The sequence below is a fragment of the Dendronephthya gigantea genome, unplaced genomic scaffold (assembly GCF_004324835.1).
Source record: "Dendronephthya gigantea isolate DGI-Jeju-01 unplaced genomic scaffold, DenGig_1.0 000000F, whole genome shotgun sequence".
In the NCBI taxonomy this organism is placed as follows: Eukaryota; Metazoa; Cnidaria; class Anthozoa; order Malacalcyonacea; family Nephtheidae; genus Dendronephthya; species Dendronephthya gigantea.
In genome coordinates this window covers 484,771-504,064 of record NW_021163010.1, presented here as the reverse complement: position 1 = coordinate 504,064, position 19,294 = coordinate 484,771, and the positions used below count along the sequence as shown (strand labels likewise).

Genomic DNA, 19,294 nt, shown 5'->3' with positions numbered 1-19,294 from the left:
GCACGACAAGGCTGGGCTACCTGGCTTTCTCTTATGTTGTTCATGGCCGGTTCATTTCAACACGTGAGGAAATAAAGATGGAATAGAATAATAAAAAATATATTAGTTCAGTTCCTACGCAAGATGGGACAAAATCGGCGCCGTTATTTAATATTCCTGGGGGAACACAGTCCGAAAAACGTGATATAAATATATATATTATCATACATGTTGTCTTCTTTGTCGTCAGTTTCAAGTCGACGTAGTCACTAAATCCGTACATATAAAAACTGTACAAGTAACTATTTTTTTTCAGTGGGATATACCTGGATCATTATTTCACTATATATTGCGGGAGTGAAGCCTGAAGGAGAACAAGATATTGCACGAACTACACTTTGCAGACAAGCTCTTTGAAGGCTTGACGAACACTAATGACGAATTGTGTAAAATCATTAGTCTTGTTAAGATTTTCTGTGAGATCTGCAAGTTGATTTATCACAGGAGAACAATCTTTAACTAGAAAGAAAAAAACAGTGTCTTCACAATTATAAAACTTTTATAAATGCAAGCAGAGTACGTGTGAAATGTTAGCTGCAGTTTAGCTTATAAAAAAGATTATATGCACTTGAGACTATACTAGCTGTCTTTAGATTTGGAACAATGTACTTACTGTTATATATTCCAGTATTTTCATCCACCTGGACAGTAAATGTAAAACAACCTTCTGGGTCATTTGGATCAATGTACTTGAACATAAATTTCAAGTGATCCTCTAAAAATTTATTAAAGAATAAGTTTCTTACAACCATATCTGCAATTGTTATTATTGAATTATTGTATATAAACCACATTTGTATTTTAAAATAATTACTGAATAGATAGATGGTTAAAAAAGGAATAGTTTGTGTTAATAGCTGTGCGCATGCAATTATTTGAAAAAACTTACTGTCAACTTTTTCAAATGTAAATCCCAAATAATCCTGAAAAAATGATATGCCTTTGGTGTATTGGTTCATCTTTAACATTGTTTTTTCTTTTGCCTTTTTAATAACTAAAAGATAAACACAACAATGCAGACAATTTTCTCGAGGAAAATTCTTAAGCCAGATTGATTCCTATAGAGGATATATTATGAATGATTAATAGTATCAACTAGGATTGTAAAAATTAAAACAAAACCCAACTAAAAGAAGCTGTTAAACATTGTGTTGTAATCAGTGGTGTATTCTAAGTACAGGATGTAATTTGTCTCAATGGATTCCCAATACCTTGCTCTTCTTGAATGTTTTGTTTCTTTGCATCATCAAGTTGTTTTTCTCTCAATACATTCTTCTTTGAAATTTGATCAGCTTGAAGATTGAACATCTCAAGGTCTTTTCCAATAGAAGATATCATATTTTTTTGCTCATTATTATCTAATAAAGGAAATATCATATGCCTATATTAGTCAGGGGTATATTCACAGAATTTTGAGGGCTCTTTGACACAGTGGTTTATCTGTGGGGCAAAATAGGACACGTTAAAATGCAATGAAATAATGTAATAAAACTGAACATAGGGGAATAAACAAATAAAAAATATATAATATACTGGTCTGCAGATCAAACATAACTTAATTGATGGTTTCAATATTAACAATATGCAACTGTAAGGAGTTGTGAAAGAAGCTGATCCTCCTAACTAGCCTTAGTTCAAGCCATATGCCACTTGTGGGTTAACACTAACAGTGATGTATGTAAATGTGAAAGTTATACTGTCAGAATTGATATAATAATAAAAATATAAAAAAAATACCTTTAGCTTGCTGATCTAATTTGGCATGATTTTGTGCAATTTTGTTTTCAATTTCCTTTATTTTCTCTATATGATGTAAAAATAAAACCACAAATATATTTGAGTTAAACTCAAATGTCTTGCTGCAAAATTATGTAAATAGTATAATTTCAATTTATACCTTGTCCGCGGTGGACGTTATGTGTCACTTCTTCTTTTCTCATTTCTGTGAGATTCTTTAGTGTTTCACCCGTCCATTCGTTTAGAAACTTCTGCTGGATTTGGAAAAGCTTAGACTTTAGTAAGTCCAACTCTTCTTGTCGCTCTTGCTCCAGAATTTGCTCCATATTTATAAATATTATTATAATATTTACAACACAAAATTCAAGAAGAATTAGAAGATGGCGCCGAATTTTGAATCTATCTCTCGTTCCCACTCCTCACGTTCTCCTCACGTCCACACAACAAAATGCAAAATGGTTGTTGCTAAACGGGATGGAGTTCACTGGATGGACCACTGAGTGGGATGGACCAGTGAACTCCATTTCTCCATATGTATATGCCATATACCTGAGCAAGATTCTTCCAGATTTTTCCTTAATTTCTTCCAATGATCTTTCCTTCTTCGAGAGTACCAGTCTGAGTTTCTAGAGAATTCAACCACCTTTTATTCCTGCAAAGAACATTCCAATATACATGCACCTTATATGGCCTGATTCAAACGTCGTGCTTCTCGTGTGCCGAAGGCATTAAAAACAAGAGATAATGAGGCATCTTAATTGATTAACTATTGTTTTAAATGCACGAGAATTACGACGTTTGAAACAACTTGCTTTCTCGGGGCAATATGTTTTGCCTATCTCCATTGCCCGTTGCAAGTGATTTATAATGAAATGTCGGTGTGAAGTGGAGTGAAAAAGGGCTAGAGGAAATATCTTATTCCATTTGGCCAATGCTTTTAATAAGCATCACAGCTCCTTCTGATAATAAATTCGTTGCAATATTTAGCGGTGCAGACCAAGCTTGCAGAATATAGTGTGAGGTGTCGCACTATATTCTGGCACCTAGAGCGTGTTATCCCGGCTAGGCGAGGTAAAAAACGCATCAGATCAAAGGATTAACCTGATTTGCTGCGACTCCCAGTGGCAGGCCGCTCCTTTGTCTTTACCACTCACTGTTTTCGCATAAACGTTAATTTATGTTAAATATTATAAATTTATTGTAAATACAGATATTACCGTAAATAATTAAGCATCCTTCGAATGTTGTTGTTTGTATGGGAAAAAGAAAAGTAACTAATATATTTGTATCGAATAAGCTAGCAATTTCCATGACAAAACATTAGAATTTCATATTTTACGATGGAGGAAGAAATCTGCGATGAAGAGGTAGACCCAAGAATTAAGGTAAACGATTTTTTCATGATGACGTACGCTGTTATGTTGTATTATATTATAACATTACACATAAACTAGAAAAATTATTGAAATTTGAAACCTGATCGCTTCGTGTTGAACTTTAGGACGAATTGGAAAGATTAAATAATGCTTCACATCAAATCAATCTCCTTGAAAAAGATCACGAAGTAAGCTAATGGTTAAATTACATAATGTAATTTTCCTCGAAATTGTATACCGTATACGTGATTAGTCTGTAGGTGTTTAATGTACGTTACTAACTTACTACCGTTTTTTATGGACGATAGAGTTTATTCAGTTAGGAAAGGATAATAATAGCCACTTACTGTAAGCATCCTAGTTACAAAGAATAGCTGTTAACACTTGGACGTTCAGTTTTCTTTTTAACTATGGATGATTGGGATAATATTGATTACCTTTAATAATGAATACCAACCCCATTAACCTGAGAAAATATGTTACACTTACGTTTGTACACCAAAGTGCCTAGTTATTGTTTAAAACAACTGACCGTGCTACATTTACATGACTACAATTACAGGATGCTCAGGAAATGTTTCGTCTCACATTGGCTGAATCAGCATCTCATCTTAAGTCCTTATATGATAAACTTGGAAAGAAAGTGGACCAGGCCAGACCTTATTATGAGACATTGAATCAAACTGAACATGTGAGGCTTTTTCTTAAATATCTTATTTTTGCTTTTGTAGTTTAAAAATATTAAATAGTCGTATTTGATCACAGGTGCACAATGAAAGTGAACAAGCAGCAGCTCGTTATGAAAGAGCGTGTGATAATTATAATGCAGCTAGAGACATGGTGAAGAAAGCAGAGGAAAAATTGAACCAAGATGAAAGGTTTTTAGATTCTGCATGTCAAGAAATGCTAAATCATGCAACTATAAAGGTGATTTAATAAGAATATATGTTTCCAGTTTGCAATATATTTTTGTTTCTACATTCGGATTGTCTTTGGTCATGATGGATATCTCTTTAGCTGTTTACCACAAAGTATTTCTGAGTGAATGTCAATCAAATGAAATGACCATGGACAATGGTTGTTTTTTCAGATAATCAAAGCATGCTTTTTTAAACTTCTTCATTTTATTTTTTGAACTTCTAACTTAGGTTATGGGTGCTAATCAGGAAAAAATTGCAGCTGAAAGAATCCATCTTGAAGTGTCTCAGGCTTTCAATGAAATGCAAGAGAAGAAAACTCGCCTTCAAAAAAGTTTAAAGTCTGTTATACACAAGACAAGGTATATGATTTATGTCATGATTTGGTATTACACTACCTTCCCAGAGGCATTGGTTTGATTCCAGCTAGAGAACTGAAGTTGCATGTATCCTAATAATCTTATATTTCTACCTTAATTTTCCTAAACCACCACTGATCAAAAATGAATTTAACTGAATCATTTTATTGCTAACAGGGCATATTTTGAATTAAAAGAGAAATACAACAAAGTACTTGAGGTAACGTATCTAATGTTTTGGTGTTTCGTCTCTGATAAAGTTGAGTTTTAAAGCTTTTCTCTCTTTACTTTAGGCACACAAACGTAAAGTATTTAAACTAGAGAATGATATAATACTGGTAAAGAAGGAATACCATGCAGCATTAAGAAATCTTGAAGCAATAAGCGATTCAATTCACGAACGACGGAGCAGCCAAATGAACTTACTTGAACCTCGAGGTCAAGGGGTTGGAGCTGAAAATCCAGATGGAGCTTGTTTGGTTGACTTAAAGAAAAACCTGGGGGATCCAAGGTACGAGGTTGACTCTCCCAGGACTACTGAACGTCGTATTACAACTGAAGTGACAACGGAACTAGAATGTGCTGTAAAGTCACTGAATTTAGAAGCCAGTTCACCTGAACTTGACCGCGATTTCACCCCTGATGGAACGCAAGATTCGTTTGGTGAAATTACTTTAAGTTCTAATGATAGTGACAGTGGTAGCTGTGATAGTAATTTATGTAATACCACATTTTCAACTCCTTTAAAACGAGAAGGATCTACAGCTATGGAAGCGAAACTCTTTGTAACACCACCACCATCAGATGAAAATTCTGAGGATAATGTTGAAGCATCTGCAATAAGACTAGAAAAATGGTTCTTTTTTAGTCCAGTTTCAGCAAAAAATGTAGACACTTTGGAAAAGACGTAGTCTGTATTGGGTTTTTTATTCTTACCCAAATTAGTGAATAGTGAACGTCATCATGGCAGCTTGAGCTCGATATATCACACTGAAACTGAATGATCGTATGATCAACTTGGTATTACCACCCGAAATTCCAGAATTCGTGAATCAACGGAACGCCTCAGAACCTTCAATTATTCTATGAATCATTCCATGAAACATCTTTAACAACATCCAACGGTTCGAGGCTAACAAAAAATGAGACATAATTAAGCTTGCTAAATGAAGAGTGAACGGGGTTAAGTAAACCATATTGAGGTAATGGAGAGTTCAACTCTGGTCCCATGTTTGAAAGGATTCTTATGAACGCGACGAAGGTGTATTGAACCTTTTCATCTTGAGAAACTCCATATAGACTATGAATAGTTTTCCTGGCAATTTGAAATGTTTCCTTGTGTGGTGTGCGTGTGTGTTGCAAGTTGCCAGGAAATTTTAGAAATAAGTAAATATGGGATATGTAATGATTATTGACTGAGAAAGAGGACTGTGTTTGCGAGGTCGAGTTTACTTGTATATACAAAATTAGGCTCATTGAATTTTCTATTTATTATAATATTTATTATTATATATATACATATGACAGGAAATGGAAAAAATATAAATTGAATAAAATCTAGTGAAAGTATACGAAACTTGGGGGGATTCAAATTGCACACAAAAAAATCTGGATTTTCAGGCACAAACCTCAAATAATATTCTATTACCTTTGTCTTTGACTTCCGAAACAAACTTTCTTTTCAAGATTCCAACAGTCCTTGAAAAAACCTGGAAAGTTGTTGAATTGAAGATAACACAAATTCCAGGCCCATATTGCTAGGCTCCTGGGCTGGAGATTATTGGAGTGCCATATACACGTAGTATATTCTAAAACAACTATACTGTATACTAGATGATTTTTAAATATTTTTGCAGTTCTTATGCCCTTACAATTGCCTGTTTGGAGGTTTAAACAAATTTATGTTTAGTTTTGACTTTTGTTAATTCTGGCACCTTGGTACACTCAAATTATTAGAGTCAACAACAATGCTTTATACAAATGCTTTATTTGATGATAGCAAACTAAATACAATTCAGTGAATGCTACCAGCATTGGATGCTATTCTGGGCCATAAATCTGCACATTCTTTTGCCACAGGACCAGTTATTGCAGAACCTACAAAAACACAATAGTTCAAATAAGGATAGGCAATTCTTTGAGAAAAATAGGATATATTAACTGAATTAATCAGCTAAGAAATCACAAGAACATGTACACATGTTTAGCCTGCAAGTCTAAGAGAGCAAGCTACTTTGTAACCAAACTGTGTCAAACTGGCAATACAATTTGTAATCACACCCACCCCTTTGTACATTGAGTATACACCATGTAACTTGCCATTGTGATAATAACAAAGGTAAAACAGATACAAAAACACCACATATAGCATAAAACAATATTTCACGAAAATACTTATATATACAGTATAATTGTACACTATGCATCAATGCTGCATGCTTACCTTTCATTTCACCCTTTACGTTCACAATTACCCCTGCATTATCTTCAAAATATATGAAGACCCCATTTTTTCTTCTGATTGCCTTACGTTGCCGAATAATCACTGCAGGCATAACTAAAAATAAAGATTTCAAAGTAAACAACAACCTAAAACAATACTTGAGGTACCCATTTTGCCTCTTCCATAATTCACCGAAAAATTACAGGAAATACCGTACCTTTTTTTCGTAACTCAGGTTTTCCTTTTTTTACTGTTGCCAACACTAAATCTCCAGCACCTGCCGCAGGTAATCTGTTTAGACGACCTTTAATACCTTTTACGGCAATGATGTAAAGATTCTTGGCCCCAGTGTTGTCTGCACAGTTCACAACAGCACCAACGGGTAGACCAAGAGAAAGTCGAAATTTACCCCCAGCGGCTCCACCACGTCCTAAAAGTTTGTAAACCAAAGTATAACAAACAACTAACAACTAAGTTTAATATAAATAACAAAATCAGTTTCCCTTCTTTATATAGCAGATGTTCTTTATAGAGCCAGTATTTATTTTAATACAGATGTCATGTTTAAACATCAAGGCTTAACTTTGTACCTTAGACTAGATGTAAAAGTTTTAAAATTGGGTTGTTTTGCAGCAAGAACTTAAATACAACAGCACAGAATTAGATACAGGATCATAGTTTATTTAATAGCTTTATACATTGTGGCATATACAAGCTTGCATTCTTGCATATACATTTATCTATATTACTGTGGCATATCCGTATTTCAGTTTGTGGAGTATTTTTTACAAAATTCCTAATTTCAAAAGCACACAGACATTCGTCACCTTCTTTGTACCACAAATATACATTGTGTCGATTACATCAAAAACAAGGAGTAAGAAAAATATTATTTACTGCCGTAACATTTTCTAGAGTTTCGAAAAAAGGTGAACTATATTTTCCCGTCATAAGGTTTGAGACAGAGGCAATAAAAAGTTAAAGATGTAAAAGGATTGTAACACAAACAACGACGAACCTCTCTTAGACATCTTGAAAATGAAAAGAACGATTATCGTTTTTGGTGCCAGTCTCCACCTCCACGCAAGAATACAGCATACAGGTGGTATTGAGATCAGCTATCCAGCTCACTGATCTGGCTATAAAAATCAACCAATCAGAAGCCAGATCTAAATATCCGGAAAATTGGCCGGAAAATGACGAATTCGACCATGGTAGAATTGGCCGGAAAATGACGAATTCGACCATGGTCGAATTGGCCGGAAAATGACGAATTCGACTATGGTCGATTTGGCCGGAAAATGGCAAATACGACCATTTTCCGGTGGACTGGACCATGGTGGACTATTTTCTTAATCTGATCATTGCGGGAATATCAAGCGCGACTGCGCAGTGTTTTTATACTGAATATGGCTCTTTGTCGTTTTCCAATAGCGTTTGAGTATGTTTCATAAATATTAAGTGTACTTTTTCGCTCACTAAATTTACTGAATTTACTAGCGATACATTGACGCCAAAGGCTATACATTTATTTATTTTACCTAAATCCTTCTTCAATGTCAGAATGAAAATCATTCTTCCCACTTTCGAACCAACCGACTTAAAAGTTGCGAGACCATTATCTTCACCAACAGACCAACAGCTGATCCTGAGATTCACTGCGATGTTTTCAGTTCAATCTGCTTACCTAAATATTTTCTTTGGGGTCACGATGAAAACATTTTCCCATGGCAGGATTCGAACCGAAATCCTGATCATTACCTAAATCTTCTCTTTTGGGCAGAATAAAGCATTTCTCCCATGCCGGATTCGAACCATTGTCGTCACCCATATACTGATATAGAGTATTGTCACTTTGGATAATGGACGGTGTTTTCATTTTACCTAAATCTTTTTTTAAAGGTCCTAGTGAAAAAATCCCTCCCAGTATTCTAGCTCCAGCTAAACTAATGCGACGAGACAAAATCCTACAGCACACAGCCTGAGGTTCAATTCTGGCAAAACGAGATCACCCAAGAAAGATCTTCCCTCGAAACCCAACAAGATACGGGGTGCTGGTATAATGGACTAATGGGTATGACTCCAAGAGTCGTCCACTAAGAATATATGACATTGCTCAATGTAGATATTGTGGGATTATCACTCGTTCACTGCGACTGCACAGCGTTTCTTAGTACTTAATTTCACCTACATCATTTTCCAATAGCGTTTAGTGTATTAATAGCATTTTCCAATAGCGTTGCAATAGACGTAAAGTGTCCTTCATTTTTTATCACTGCATTTACTATGAGCTAAAACATTGAAATGAAGTTATAGTTGGCATCCGCATGTAAATATACTGATACGTCATGTTCAATCATATGTTATCTCTAGATAGTCTATCGATACTCTTCTTGTAACTTGTAATGAATTGCAGTGATTAAACAATGGCTGGAAGTGCTGTCCTTCTGGACAACACCTCACCACGTGAAGTGCATTTGTACAGTCAGATGACCTGACTTAGAGACTCGATAGGTTGGTTTTGTCAGAAAATAGTTGAGTACCCTACACCGATAGTTGCATGGTCACCAGTCCAACTAGGACTGAATTTCGAGCTGACTGACCTGAACAGGGGTCCGCCTGCATGTTCCCTGTTATCTAGAGGTCCACCTGTCCCTCTATAGAAAAACCTATAGTTTTTGCATGCTCTGTCGGGTTTCGAGTGCCCTTACTGTCTCGGTATAACTAATGGTGGTCCCTAGATCATCAGGTCTAAACTCATTGAACAACATGCAGAGCTGGCTCACAGCTTAGAGGTCCTCCTGTTCCTCTAGGAAAAACTTAGGTTAATTAGAGCCTCTAGACCTTTTTTTCGAGCGTTTCCTGCCCAATTTATATGCCACAAAATGTCTCAGTGTTGTTTTGCTAAGTTGCCTGACGCTCAAAATCCTTTATAAAGAATCTCAGCATTCTCAATTCTGGTCCTATGTAAAGTTTCCAGCATATTTCGTGCTCATATACAAACAATAAACAATATAACCATTCTTTCGTTATGATGTCAAATATTTTGATATGGATAACCACGCTGGTTTAAATGGTCAAATGTTTGTCTCATCGGCCAGGAATTTCAAAAATTGCATATTTATTAGATGTGTTCATCACAACATAACATTAAACATCACACGTCTTTCTTTATCAGGAAATGCTCATCAGCTAACAATACCTGACGCGACCACTTTTGTCGTTGAACTGTATTGCGCCGAAATTCTGCGGTCTCCAAAATTCTACTTTTCTTGCAGCTTGAAATTGAACGAAATCTTCACTTTAGCTTGTCAAGTGAAATTAGATTAAATTGGCTAATAATGTATATTATAAATCTTGGCTTTTTGCCCGGAGAAGACCGGAGGAAACTTCCTCGAAGTAAATCTAGACATGCAGTGTACCGGGAATTGAACCCAGTAACCGTGTGTACAGTCAGATTCCATCAATTTAAGTTCACTTTGAAGACTTGAAGTCTTAGAGCGTTTAACCCACAAAATAAAATGCCGGTTGGGTTGCGAAACATTCGTATAACTTTGTATCGAATATAGATCAACGTGAAATGGGACTTACCAAGTGATATGGGTTATAAAACACGACATTTTATTTCTTTTATATAGGAAATCAATCTGGGGAGAAGTTAAATTTTGAATGGAAAACCAACCATAAACGCGGTTCCGAACACACGGGACACTGTTTTTATTACGAGGGAAACCAGAGTTCCTGGAGGAAAACCCTCACCGCCGAAAGCCGAATTGAATACAAAGTACACAAGAACACAAGTTTTTTTTATATTTAATTAAAGCATTGTCATGTGTTACAAAGCGTGTGTGTATATTTAGCTATTGAAATCAAGAGACATGGAGACGGATAATTTCTCTACTTTTATTTTACTTCTACATATATATCAGTTATATGTACAAATATATTAATTCGGATGCAAAATATTTACATATGAAGAAGGTGTAAGATGTGCATTTTACCTTTGTCGTGTTTTATTGAAAGTGTGAAAGTATTTTGCACTATGTTGTATTATGTTTCTTAATGCTCATGACAACTATTGACCAGTGAAAGTATAATATCTATCTATGTGCATGTATAGCTGTATGTAAGTGATCGTGTATATTTTATTCTCACAAAGTTTTATATAACCCAATCCAGTTTGAGAACCTACTTACTATATGGCAGAGTATAGAACTTAGTTCAATTCAAAGCAATTTGATTCAGGATATTTCAAAGCCCTCGTCGAAAAACAAAAACTATTCTTCTGACGAATCATAGGCAGTGTTCCGTCTTAACAGTTTTGAGTTTTTAAACATTGCAGCTTTATCATTTCAAGGATTTATTAGGTTTAAGATGTTTCATGAACATTTTGAAAACTTCGGCGTATAGCTGAAGCAAGCTGCCCGTATATGGAAACAGCATAAAGGAAACATTTTCCTTGAAAAATTGACTGCATATTTTTTGAGCTAGGGCATAAAGCCAGAGCACACTGCTGACTGCTCTTATAGAAAAAGGTTTTGAAAAAACATCTTGATTGAGAAAATTGACTACGTTTTTGGAGTCTAGGCATATAGCCAAGAAGGCTGCCAAAGATAAAGGCAGTATTGAGTACAAATCTTTTTTATTTCGTCTCAAAAAATTTCGTAATTTTTAGAGGTGAAACATACAACCAAACTAAGAATTATAGATAGAGCCAAAGCAAGCTGCCCTTTAAAGAAACAGCAGTGAGTAGAATTTTTTTGTCTCGAAAACTGATTAAACACTTTTAGAGCCAAGGCATATAGCCAAAGCAAGCTTCCCGTATAGTAACAGCAATGAAAATAACACTGCAACGTTATTAGATATCCCAAGATACCTGCTAACACTTCGAACCAATTAGCAAGGTCAAACAGTACAGACAAAAAGTGGCGCCTTTCTTTTCATAAGCACTGCTCGACGATGCTAAATGATTGGAAATCTCACAGAGACCTCGGAAAAATAATAAAGTTACAATGCCACTGCCCATGTTGTCTCGTAATCTGTTTTAACTAAAGTAAGGATGACGCTCCCTCCCCTTTTCAAGTATAAATTCACATTCATTAAGGCATGTTTTATTTTTCATGTGTATAAATTTTGTTAGTAAGTGTGCATTAACCTGATATTTTTTTATGTATTTCAGATTTATATAGGAAGACAGTATGTGCTTTAAAATATTTCTGGAATAACTAGTCTTGTTGATAAACAAGAGGCAAGAGGGAGAACCTAGAAGCCTATTGGATTATGTCTGCCATTAGAGGCTGTTGTTTGCATAGTTTTGCATTACTGTTTGTTCATGTGTGTCAAATTATTATATGTAACCAACTAGGTATAGTAATATCAACTATATATATACATTCGTATTACAGTATTTATCAATTACAAAATATGGTAAGACATGTTAAATAATGATATATTTACAATTCATAATTTTTACAATCTACATTTCCGAAAGCCGCATGTGGCCGGATAAGTCTATTTCAACAGGACAAGAGCCGAAAGAGAAAGAGAGAGAGAGAGATGGAAACAAGAAAGAACCTATGCATGGGATTATGTTTGCCATTTGAGGCTATAATTTGTATGCGTGTACTGTACAAAATAATGTTTCGCTTATAATAGTACAATTTACATTCGTAGCCGTAAATCACCCAAGAATAGCGTTCCGAGAGATGGAACAAGGTAAGAACCTATGGGATTATGTTTGCCATTTGAGGCTATAATTGTATATGCGTATTTATTGTACAAAGGAGTGGTTCTCTTAATTATCACAATCTACATTCGTAGCTGCAAATCAACTAATAGCGTTCCTAGAAATGCGGAGCAAGATAAGAACCTATGGGATTATGTTTGCCATTTGAGGCTGTGATTAATGTTCGTGTGTCTGGCTCAGTTTTAAGCCATTTCGTATATGAAAATTCATGTTTAAATTATCAACCTAAACCTTAGCGCGTAGCCCTAAGCGCAGCGAGCAGCCCTAAATCGCATAGCCGGATCCTATAACCAAATTTTAAAATTTATTTACTCACATGCAAATTATTTCCACATGCATCATGCATTAGCTATGTTCCTGGTGGCCAGAACCTATTTAACTGAATAGCTTTACGGTAAAAACATCGCAACCCTTTTCAGACGAACAATGAACTTCTGCTTTGCAGAAGAAATTGGTCGTAAACAATTTTTCATGCGAGATCACATCCTAACCCTAGCATGCACATTTTTTGACCACCAGGCTACTCTAACCTTTAACGATGTCAGGACATCGTCAACTTTCGCTGCTCATCGACGTCGTATCGTATTGTGTCGTGTTGGCGTCGTATTAGCGATTTTCTTAAAAACAGAATTTCTGGGCATTCATGACATTTTTGAAACTTATATAGGCGTATAGCCGAAGCAGGTAGTCTTCCTAATAGAAACAACATGAACAAAAACATTCTCCACAGCCAAAAATTAACTGTGTATTTCTTAAGCTGAAGCGTACAGCCAGCTAGTGGAAGAGCCAACTGCCCTTATAGAGACAGCATTTGGAAATTTCATTATGCGTGTTTTTGGGTTCAAGGCACATAGACGACGCTTTTTTCTTAAAAATTCGCTAGAGCCATGCAGTTAACAAAACAACCTTTTTTATAGAAACACGGCAGTGAATACCGGCAAATATTTTTCTCTGAAAACCACTGAACTGAAAAAAATCATTGCACATTTGAACCTAATGTTCATTTGTTACTATAAAAAGTTCAGCCCATTTCATTTTCAGCCGTCGTCGTTCCGTCCTAAATCTTAAGCTCCCTATATTGTTCGCTTTGCTTTGATACTTACATTTTAATTTGAACAGGTTGATCGTCGTTTCAAATGGCTTTGATAGTTTGACTCGCTCAATCTCAATACCTGAAATGAAACAAAGATTATGCTTGTTATAGACGGTGATATCAGCACGTTATTCAATAAAAGCAAGCTTAAAATATTAGAAATCTCGCGTCGTAGTTGTAGGCAGCTTCAGGGCTAAAATAGCATAGAATGACGAACACGTGGACTGCCGGATCAAGCGTTTGAACCTCCGTCCTATCCTCATGCAAACATGTGAATCAAAAAGACACAAAATGGACACGTACCTGTTCATTTTAGCAACGTTTGTAGACGAGCAGCTTTGGACTTGCTGCCTCTTGAAACGCGAGTCATCTCGGGCAAATTTCAGCCGTTATATCAATGGTGAATTTCTTGCCCACAGGCCACAGCATTTCTTTTAGTTTGACTCCAGCTCAAAAACTCTACCTGGAAAGAATCAAAAGCAATGTTAGTTTTCTGCGAAGTCTTTAGAATTTAATTCGAAGAAATAATTTGCTTGAAATTGAAGCGACGATTAGCGGTTATAGGACAAGCAGAACTTCTGTAATTCGCATAGATTTTAGTGCGTATATTACCTTTTTTATTTCACCAGTAAGCTCTGAGAAAAAGCTTAGACATGCTTTCTCTTCAAAAGCGAGTTATCTTGAGTCATTTCACGGCCACAATTCATCGGTCATCAATCTAAAGTGTTCACGAATTTCGGGCATCATCAAACTTAACTTTAGTCTTTAAGTCGTCAGAATCCTGTCTGAAATGAATAAAAAGCAACGTTAGTGTTATAAGAACAATTTCGAATCGAAAACGAAGCCGGAATACACCTGGATCTTGAGGAGTTACACACGAGGTAAATGTTGACCACGTGGCAGAAATATTCGCACAAATATTGAGATATCAAAGCAAGCAGATTATCGGCAAAGAAAAGGCGTATTACCTGTTCTTACACCGACGACAGGGCGACAGAGATACTAAACTCAGTCTCTTCTGACTTCTGTGGAAAGGCGTTATCGTTGATAACAATTTCAGACGAAATTTTGAGCATTAAAAGCGACATGTCTTGATGCTGTGAAGACCAGTGTTAGAATGATGCCTCAAACAGGGTTGGTAGATGAGTAAATAAATCAGCCTAAAGCCGGTTTTCCAATAGTGATATTTCTCTTTTGTGTCAGAGCTTTCAATTGAAACCACCCGCCGGAACAAATTGCTCAAATACAAAAGAATAAATTCGCTTCGCGCAAAAAATATGGCTAGTGGAAAAACCGGCTTACCATTGTTATAGGTAAAGGTGTTATATGATAATTTCTTCTTTTTAGTCCTATTACAATAAAATCAATAAAATCTTTTGTTAGTGGTCTGCATGCTGTACCAATTAAAATCAGCATTTTCTTAAATAGTCTAGAATTGTTGGGTAACGTCGCAAAGTCGAACCATGCATCGGCTATTAGTATTTTGAGGCGCCCTATATTATATATAGGCTGGTTTTCATATAACATGCTTCGTCACGGTTGTAATTCACATTTCAAAATACGTTGTAATTCGTTTATGCGAACGAATCGAACTACAACAAATAACGACGAATTATATTGTGTGGAAACAAGCTAACCTCGCAAGCCAGGCTTTTCTATACCTACGTATATTATCTTCTTCCACATATTATCGTGGTTTCCGAGGTATACAATACACAATTAAAATAAAAGATTGAAAATGAAGATTTTATACTTTTATTGTACGGTTAAATAAAAAAAAATACTAGAAAAACTTGGTCGGGTAAAACTAAACGATTTCACATTGAACGATGGCACAGCGAATGAAATATAGCAATGAAATTGGCTGAGCTTGAGAAAATTATATAAAAAATAACAGCTTTTGTATTTTTTTTGTCCTTTCGTTTTCACTGAATTATCACCGTGGTCGTGGAAGTGCTGCAAATCGATTTTGTCGTTTTAAACTCGGGTCTTTGTCTATTAATATTTTTTACTTTTCTAAAAATAAGTACCAGTTATAAGTATGTGACCGGATATCGGTTTTAAATGTAAATCGGACTGATGCCGGCATGTTATACTATAACCGCAACACCAAACCACAATTCGCATGTTGCCATAGCAAGAAACATCAATACGATTATTATTATGGAAACTATATTTCAGAAACTATAGTTCAGAATTAATACTTCCAGCACAGAAAGTCAGTTTTAAAATTTAAACCGCTTCATTTAGTCCCCAAAGTGCCGCTTCGAGTTTGTGTCGTTTGCTTTACTATATCAAGCAAAATATGACAAACGTCATTCACAATGCTAGTGATCTCCAGAAGTCGAGTGGGAAAGAATTTAAACAAGAAGATTTGCTACAATATTCTAGTATTTTTGGATCTGATTTCAATAACAGCGAACTTCATGACCGTATCCTTATATTGAGAGTGGAAGAGAGTCTGACTGCAATACTTAGAAATAGCTGCTATTTTGAAGTGAAAGAAACGGAAGATGGTCTTGCTGCCCTTGAAGAACATCAGAATATGAAACTGCCAAGAAATGTTGCAAAACCAGAAATAAAGACGACACAAAGAGAGATGAACGAATGTATTCTTACAATTGAAACGAATTCCTTACAAGAACAACGATTATTTATCCATAGCTCATGGCTGGCAGTGCAAAGTTCGTATTTCAGGGCGTTGTTCTATTCCTCTGGTATGAAGGAGTCTTTATCGAAAGAAATCGTTTTAAATGTAGCCGCTGAAGAGTTAGTGTCACATTATACGTTGATTAATGCAATGTACCAACCATCCATACTTGATGAACTAGATCCTTATGATGTCCTTCAAGTACTTATTCTTGCAAATAAATACGACGTTAGCTTGATCTTCAGAAAGTGTAAATATGTTCTAATGTCAGTGGATATGTCTTTACGCCTTTGTGAATCAATTTTATTAACAGTGAATGAGATTGTGGCAACTGATGATTTGACTAGGAACCTTCAAAAATTCCTCGTTCACACATTCAAACCTCTTGATAAATTCTGGTTAACAGACGAATTTAAGAACCTTTCAGAAGTTTCTATAAAAAGTTTACTTTCGTGTGATGAACTTTCAGTTTTGTCTGAAAACACTGTTTTTGTTGCGTTGATGTCCTGGTGCGAAGTTAATGATTATAATGGTCCTTCACTTCTCTTTCTTATAAGATCAGAGTTGATGACAATCGAATTTCTACAAGAGGTCGTACATGATCATTATCTTGCAAGAAAGATGGAAGGATTTCACCAATTACTTGTGAGAGGTTTTCGTTATCATAGTTCGTCATCGATCAAAAGAACCTTGCTGAATGATAAGATAACAAGACGGATTACTTATGAGCCGGATAACGATGAACCTTCGTTCACTTGGCTGTTTCACCAACCTGAAGATATCCACCAAAATTCTTCTGAAGTGCTCTATTCGGATCATTTTTGGTGGTGCGGTTTTGAAATGATGTTATCCCTCACAGTAAAACCAAATTTGTGGAGTGTTTGTCTTTATGTTCTGAACATTGACGTTGTGAGTTGCTTGAGCTTCGTCTGGGTAATCGAAGCAGAAATAAATCCTCCGGAAAAAGTACGACGTCAAGTGACATTTCGTAATCGTTTTGATCTAGGATACGATAAGACAGAGTTCACATTTTCACACAATCCCCAGAACAACATTACTCGCTCTATCAAAGTATTTATTCGTTTTGCCATATCTTCTTCCTCGTGCAATCCAGTTTCGTTAAGTAATAACTAAGGAAGTGACTAAAAAGAAGAGCGACTAAAAATATTAAATTTATTACTTGTATAAATTCATTCATTTAAAAAAAAACCTGAACAGCTTTTCTTCATTTGCCAATTCAGTGGTGTCTGTTTAAAAAGCGTCATATTTCTTGGAAACGTTTCGCTCTAAATCAGTGTTCTGGATTTCCGTCGTTTAAAAATTGTATGAGCCGATGAGATCTCTCACGTGACGTTCAAGATTCTTAGAAATGGGCCGGGTCAACTCGAAATCGAGACACAGTAATTTTAGTGAATTGATTGTTCATTGTACGTGTTGGCTTGTTCTTGCTAGTAAATATATGAAATTGAATTGTGTCATTTTGTTTAAACTTGCATGACATTAATGTCGAGACATTTGAGGTTGACCCCCACTCAAACCCGTTTTTAATATATCCCCAATAATGAAACCTACAAATTAGCAAACAACAATGACAGGTTAATTAAGAAGATGCCCGGGTACCCACGTCAGTGATTAATTCATGATTCATTATTAATATATACAAAAACATGATTGCAGGGTCAGAAAAAATGAAAAAATAAGGTCAATAAATGTTCATTGTACACATAAAAGATTGAAAAAGCTGGCTCAACAAACAATGCAGCAATTTTTATTAATAGTAAATATATTGGGGGGTCAAATATGACATTTAATTTTGAAATATTTGAAAGCCTGACGGCTGACGTCAACTCAAACAGTCTGCAATAGCAAAAGCCTCTGCTTCCGTTTAGTTAAATGACAAAACTGGTCGTTGAGATAACGATGGAACAGAGGAACATTACAAACCAAACAAAATCAGAGCAGGTTTCTTTTCAATTTATGCTTGGTTTAGTGATATTCAAATGTATCAGCATTGTGCTTGGAGTTTTGGGTAACACTGCAGTTATAATTTACAATGTTTTTATGAACAAAGAGAAGTCACCAACCACTTGGCTTATTGTAAATCTAAGTGTAACAGATTTGTTGGTCTGCCTAACAATTTACCCCATTTGGATTGTCGAGTTGCTTCAAATCGTTACTGGTGTTGAGAGCAACGAAGAGTTTTTTTGCAAGTTCATTTATTCAAGCGGAAGTGTGTCGGTTTTCCTGTCAATCCTTACTCTTTTAGCACTTAGTTTTGATAGATACCTGTTTATAACATGGCCTCTGAAATATCCAATACTCGTGGTTGGGAAAAGGGTCTATGCCCTGGTATTCATCATATGGATATGGTCATTCTCATTTCTTCCCTTACCATTAATGTACATCGGTCCAGGCGAGGTTCCAGGCGTTTGCCGTGCATCAAATGAGTTCATCTTATTCTCATTCATCGTGTACGTATATACCCCACTAACTTTGATCATTTTCTTCAACATTAAAATACTTAAAATTGCTCGACGGCAAAGACGGAGGATAGCTGCTTGCTCCATTACCCGACAAACACCAGCGCATACTTCCACAAATACGGCTCAAGAATCGGTAGGAGGACGTTTTGTGAACGAGCAACATGACCAAAACACATCATGGCAAAGAATTACGAAAGAGTTGAAACCACTTAAAACATTTGTGATAATAATAGGAGTTCTCTTAGGCTGTTTTATTCCATATTCTATAGCAGTTTGTTTGGAAAAGTTGGGTTGCAATTGTATTCCGTTAAAGGTGCATATCATTTTCTCTGAATTCATCGCTGTAAATTCCATCATTAATCCTTTCATTTATGGAATAAGACATAAAAAATACAGAAATGCTTATGGCCGTATTCTTCGGATGATTTGTAAGATCTTGAACTGTTAACTA

The 19,294-nt window shown here is 35.7% G+C and overlaps 4 protein-coding genes and 1 long non-coding RNA gene across 6 annotated transcripts; 2 read left to right on the top strand and 3 right to left on the bottom strand.

Moving 5' to 3' along the window:
* Nucleotides 1-58: 58 nt before the first annotated feature.
* Nucleotides 59-2,932, bottom strand: LOC114516967 (kinetochore protein Spc25-like). 2 transcript variants are annotated; one of them, XM_028536603.1, is made up of 8 exons: nt 2,878-2,932; nt 2,326-2,402; nt 1,937-2,030; nt 1,777-1,842; nt 1,251-1,397; nt 929-1,033; nt 653-754; nt 59-498 (listed from the first exon to the last, which is right to left on the bottom strand). In XM_028536603.1, exons 3-8 carry the CDS (start codon nt 1,977-1,979, stop codon nt 371-373), a joined length of 591 nt encoding a protein of 196 aa, XP_028392404.1. In that variant the 5' UTR covers nt 1,980-2,030; nt 2,326-2,402; nt 2,878-2,932; the 3' UTR covers nt 59-370. The 2 variants fall into 2 exon arrangements, with proteins under 2 accessions (XP_028392404.1, XP_028392395.1); XM_028536594.1 differs by lacking the exons at nt 2,326-2,402; nt 2,878-2,932 and having other exon boundaries at nt 1,937-2,154.
* Nucleotides 2,933-3,013: 81 nt separating this feature from the next.
* Nucleotides 3,014-5,932, top strand: LOC114516764 (SH3 domain-binding protein 5-like). Its single transcript, XM_028536331.1, has 7 exons — nt 3,014-3,161; nt 3,278-3,340; nt 3,715-3,843; nt 3,918-4,079; nt 4,301-4,431; nt 4,606-4,648; nt 4,722-5,932. The coding sequence occupies exons 1-7, from the start codon at nt 3,117-3,119 to the stop codon at nt 5,337-5,339; spliced, it is 1,191 nt and encodes a 396-aa protein (XP_028392132.1). The 5' UTR covers nt 3,014-3,116; the 3' UTR covers nt 5,340-5,932.
* A 464-nt stretch (nt 5,933-6,396) lies between these two features.
* LOC114519540 (60S ribosomal protein L23) lies at nt 6,397-7,918 on the bottom strand. The gene is made up of 4 exons (XM_028539690.1): nt 7,890-7,918; nt 7,089-7,301; nt 6,872-6,985; nt 6,397-6,525 (listed from the first exon to the last, which is right to left on the bottom strand). The coding sequence occupies exons 1-4, from the start codon at nt 7,900-7,902 to the stop codon at nt 6,443-6,445; spliced, it is 423 nt and encodes a 140-aa protein (XP_028395491.1). The 5' UTR covers nt 7,903-7,918; the 3' UTR covers nt 6,397-6,442.
* A 5,802-nt stretch (nt 7,919-13,720) lies between these two features.
* LOC114519548 lies at nt 13,721-14,731 on the bottom strand. Its single transcript, XR_003686582.1, has 4 exons — nt 14,679-14,731; nt 14,323-14,495; nt 14,014-14,173; nt 13,721-13,789 (listed from the first exon to the last, which is right to left on the bottom strand). It is a non-coding gene; the product is annotated as an uncharacterized LOC114519548 (long non-coding RNA).
* Nucleotides 14,732-18,253: 3,522 nt separating this feature from the next.
* Nucleotides 18,254-19,291, top strand: LOC114517988 (5-hydroxytryptamine receptor 7-like). Its single transcript, XM_028537854.1, has one exon. The coding sequence runs from the start codon at nt 18,254-18,256 to the stop codon at nt 19,289-19,291; it is 1,038 nt and encodes a 345-aa protein (XP_028393655.1).
* Nucleotides 19,292-19,294: the final 3 nt, after the last annotated feature.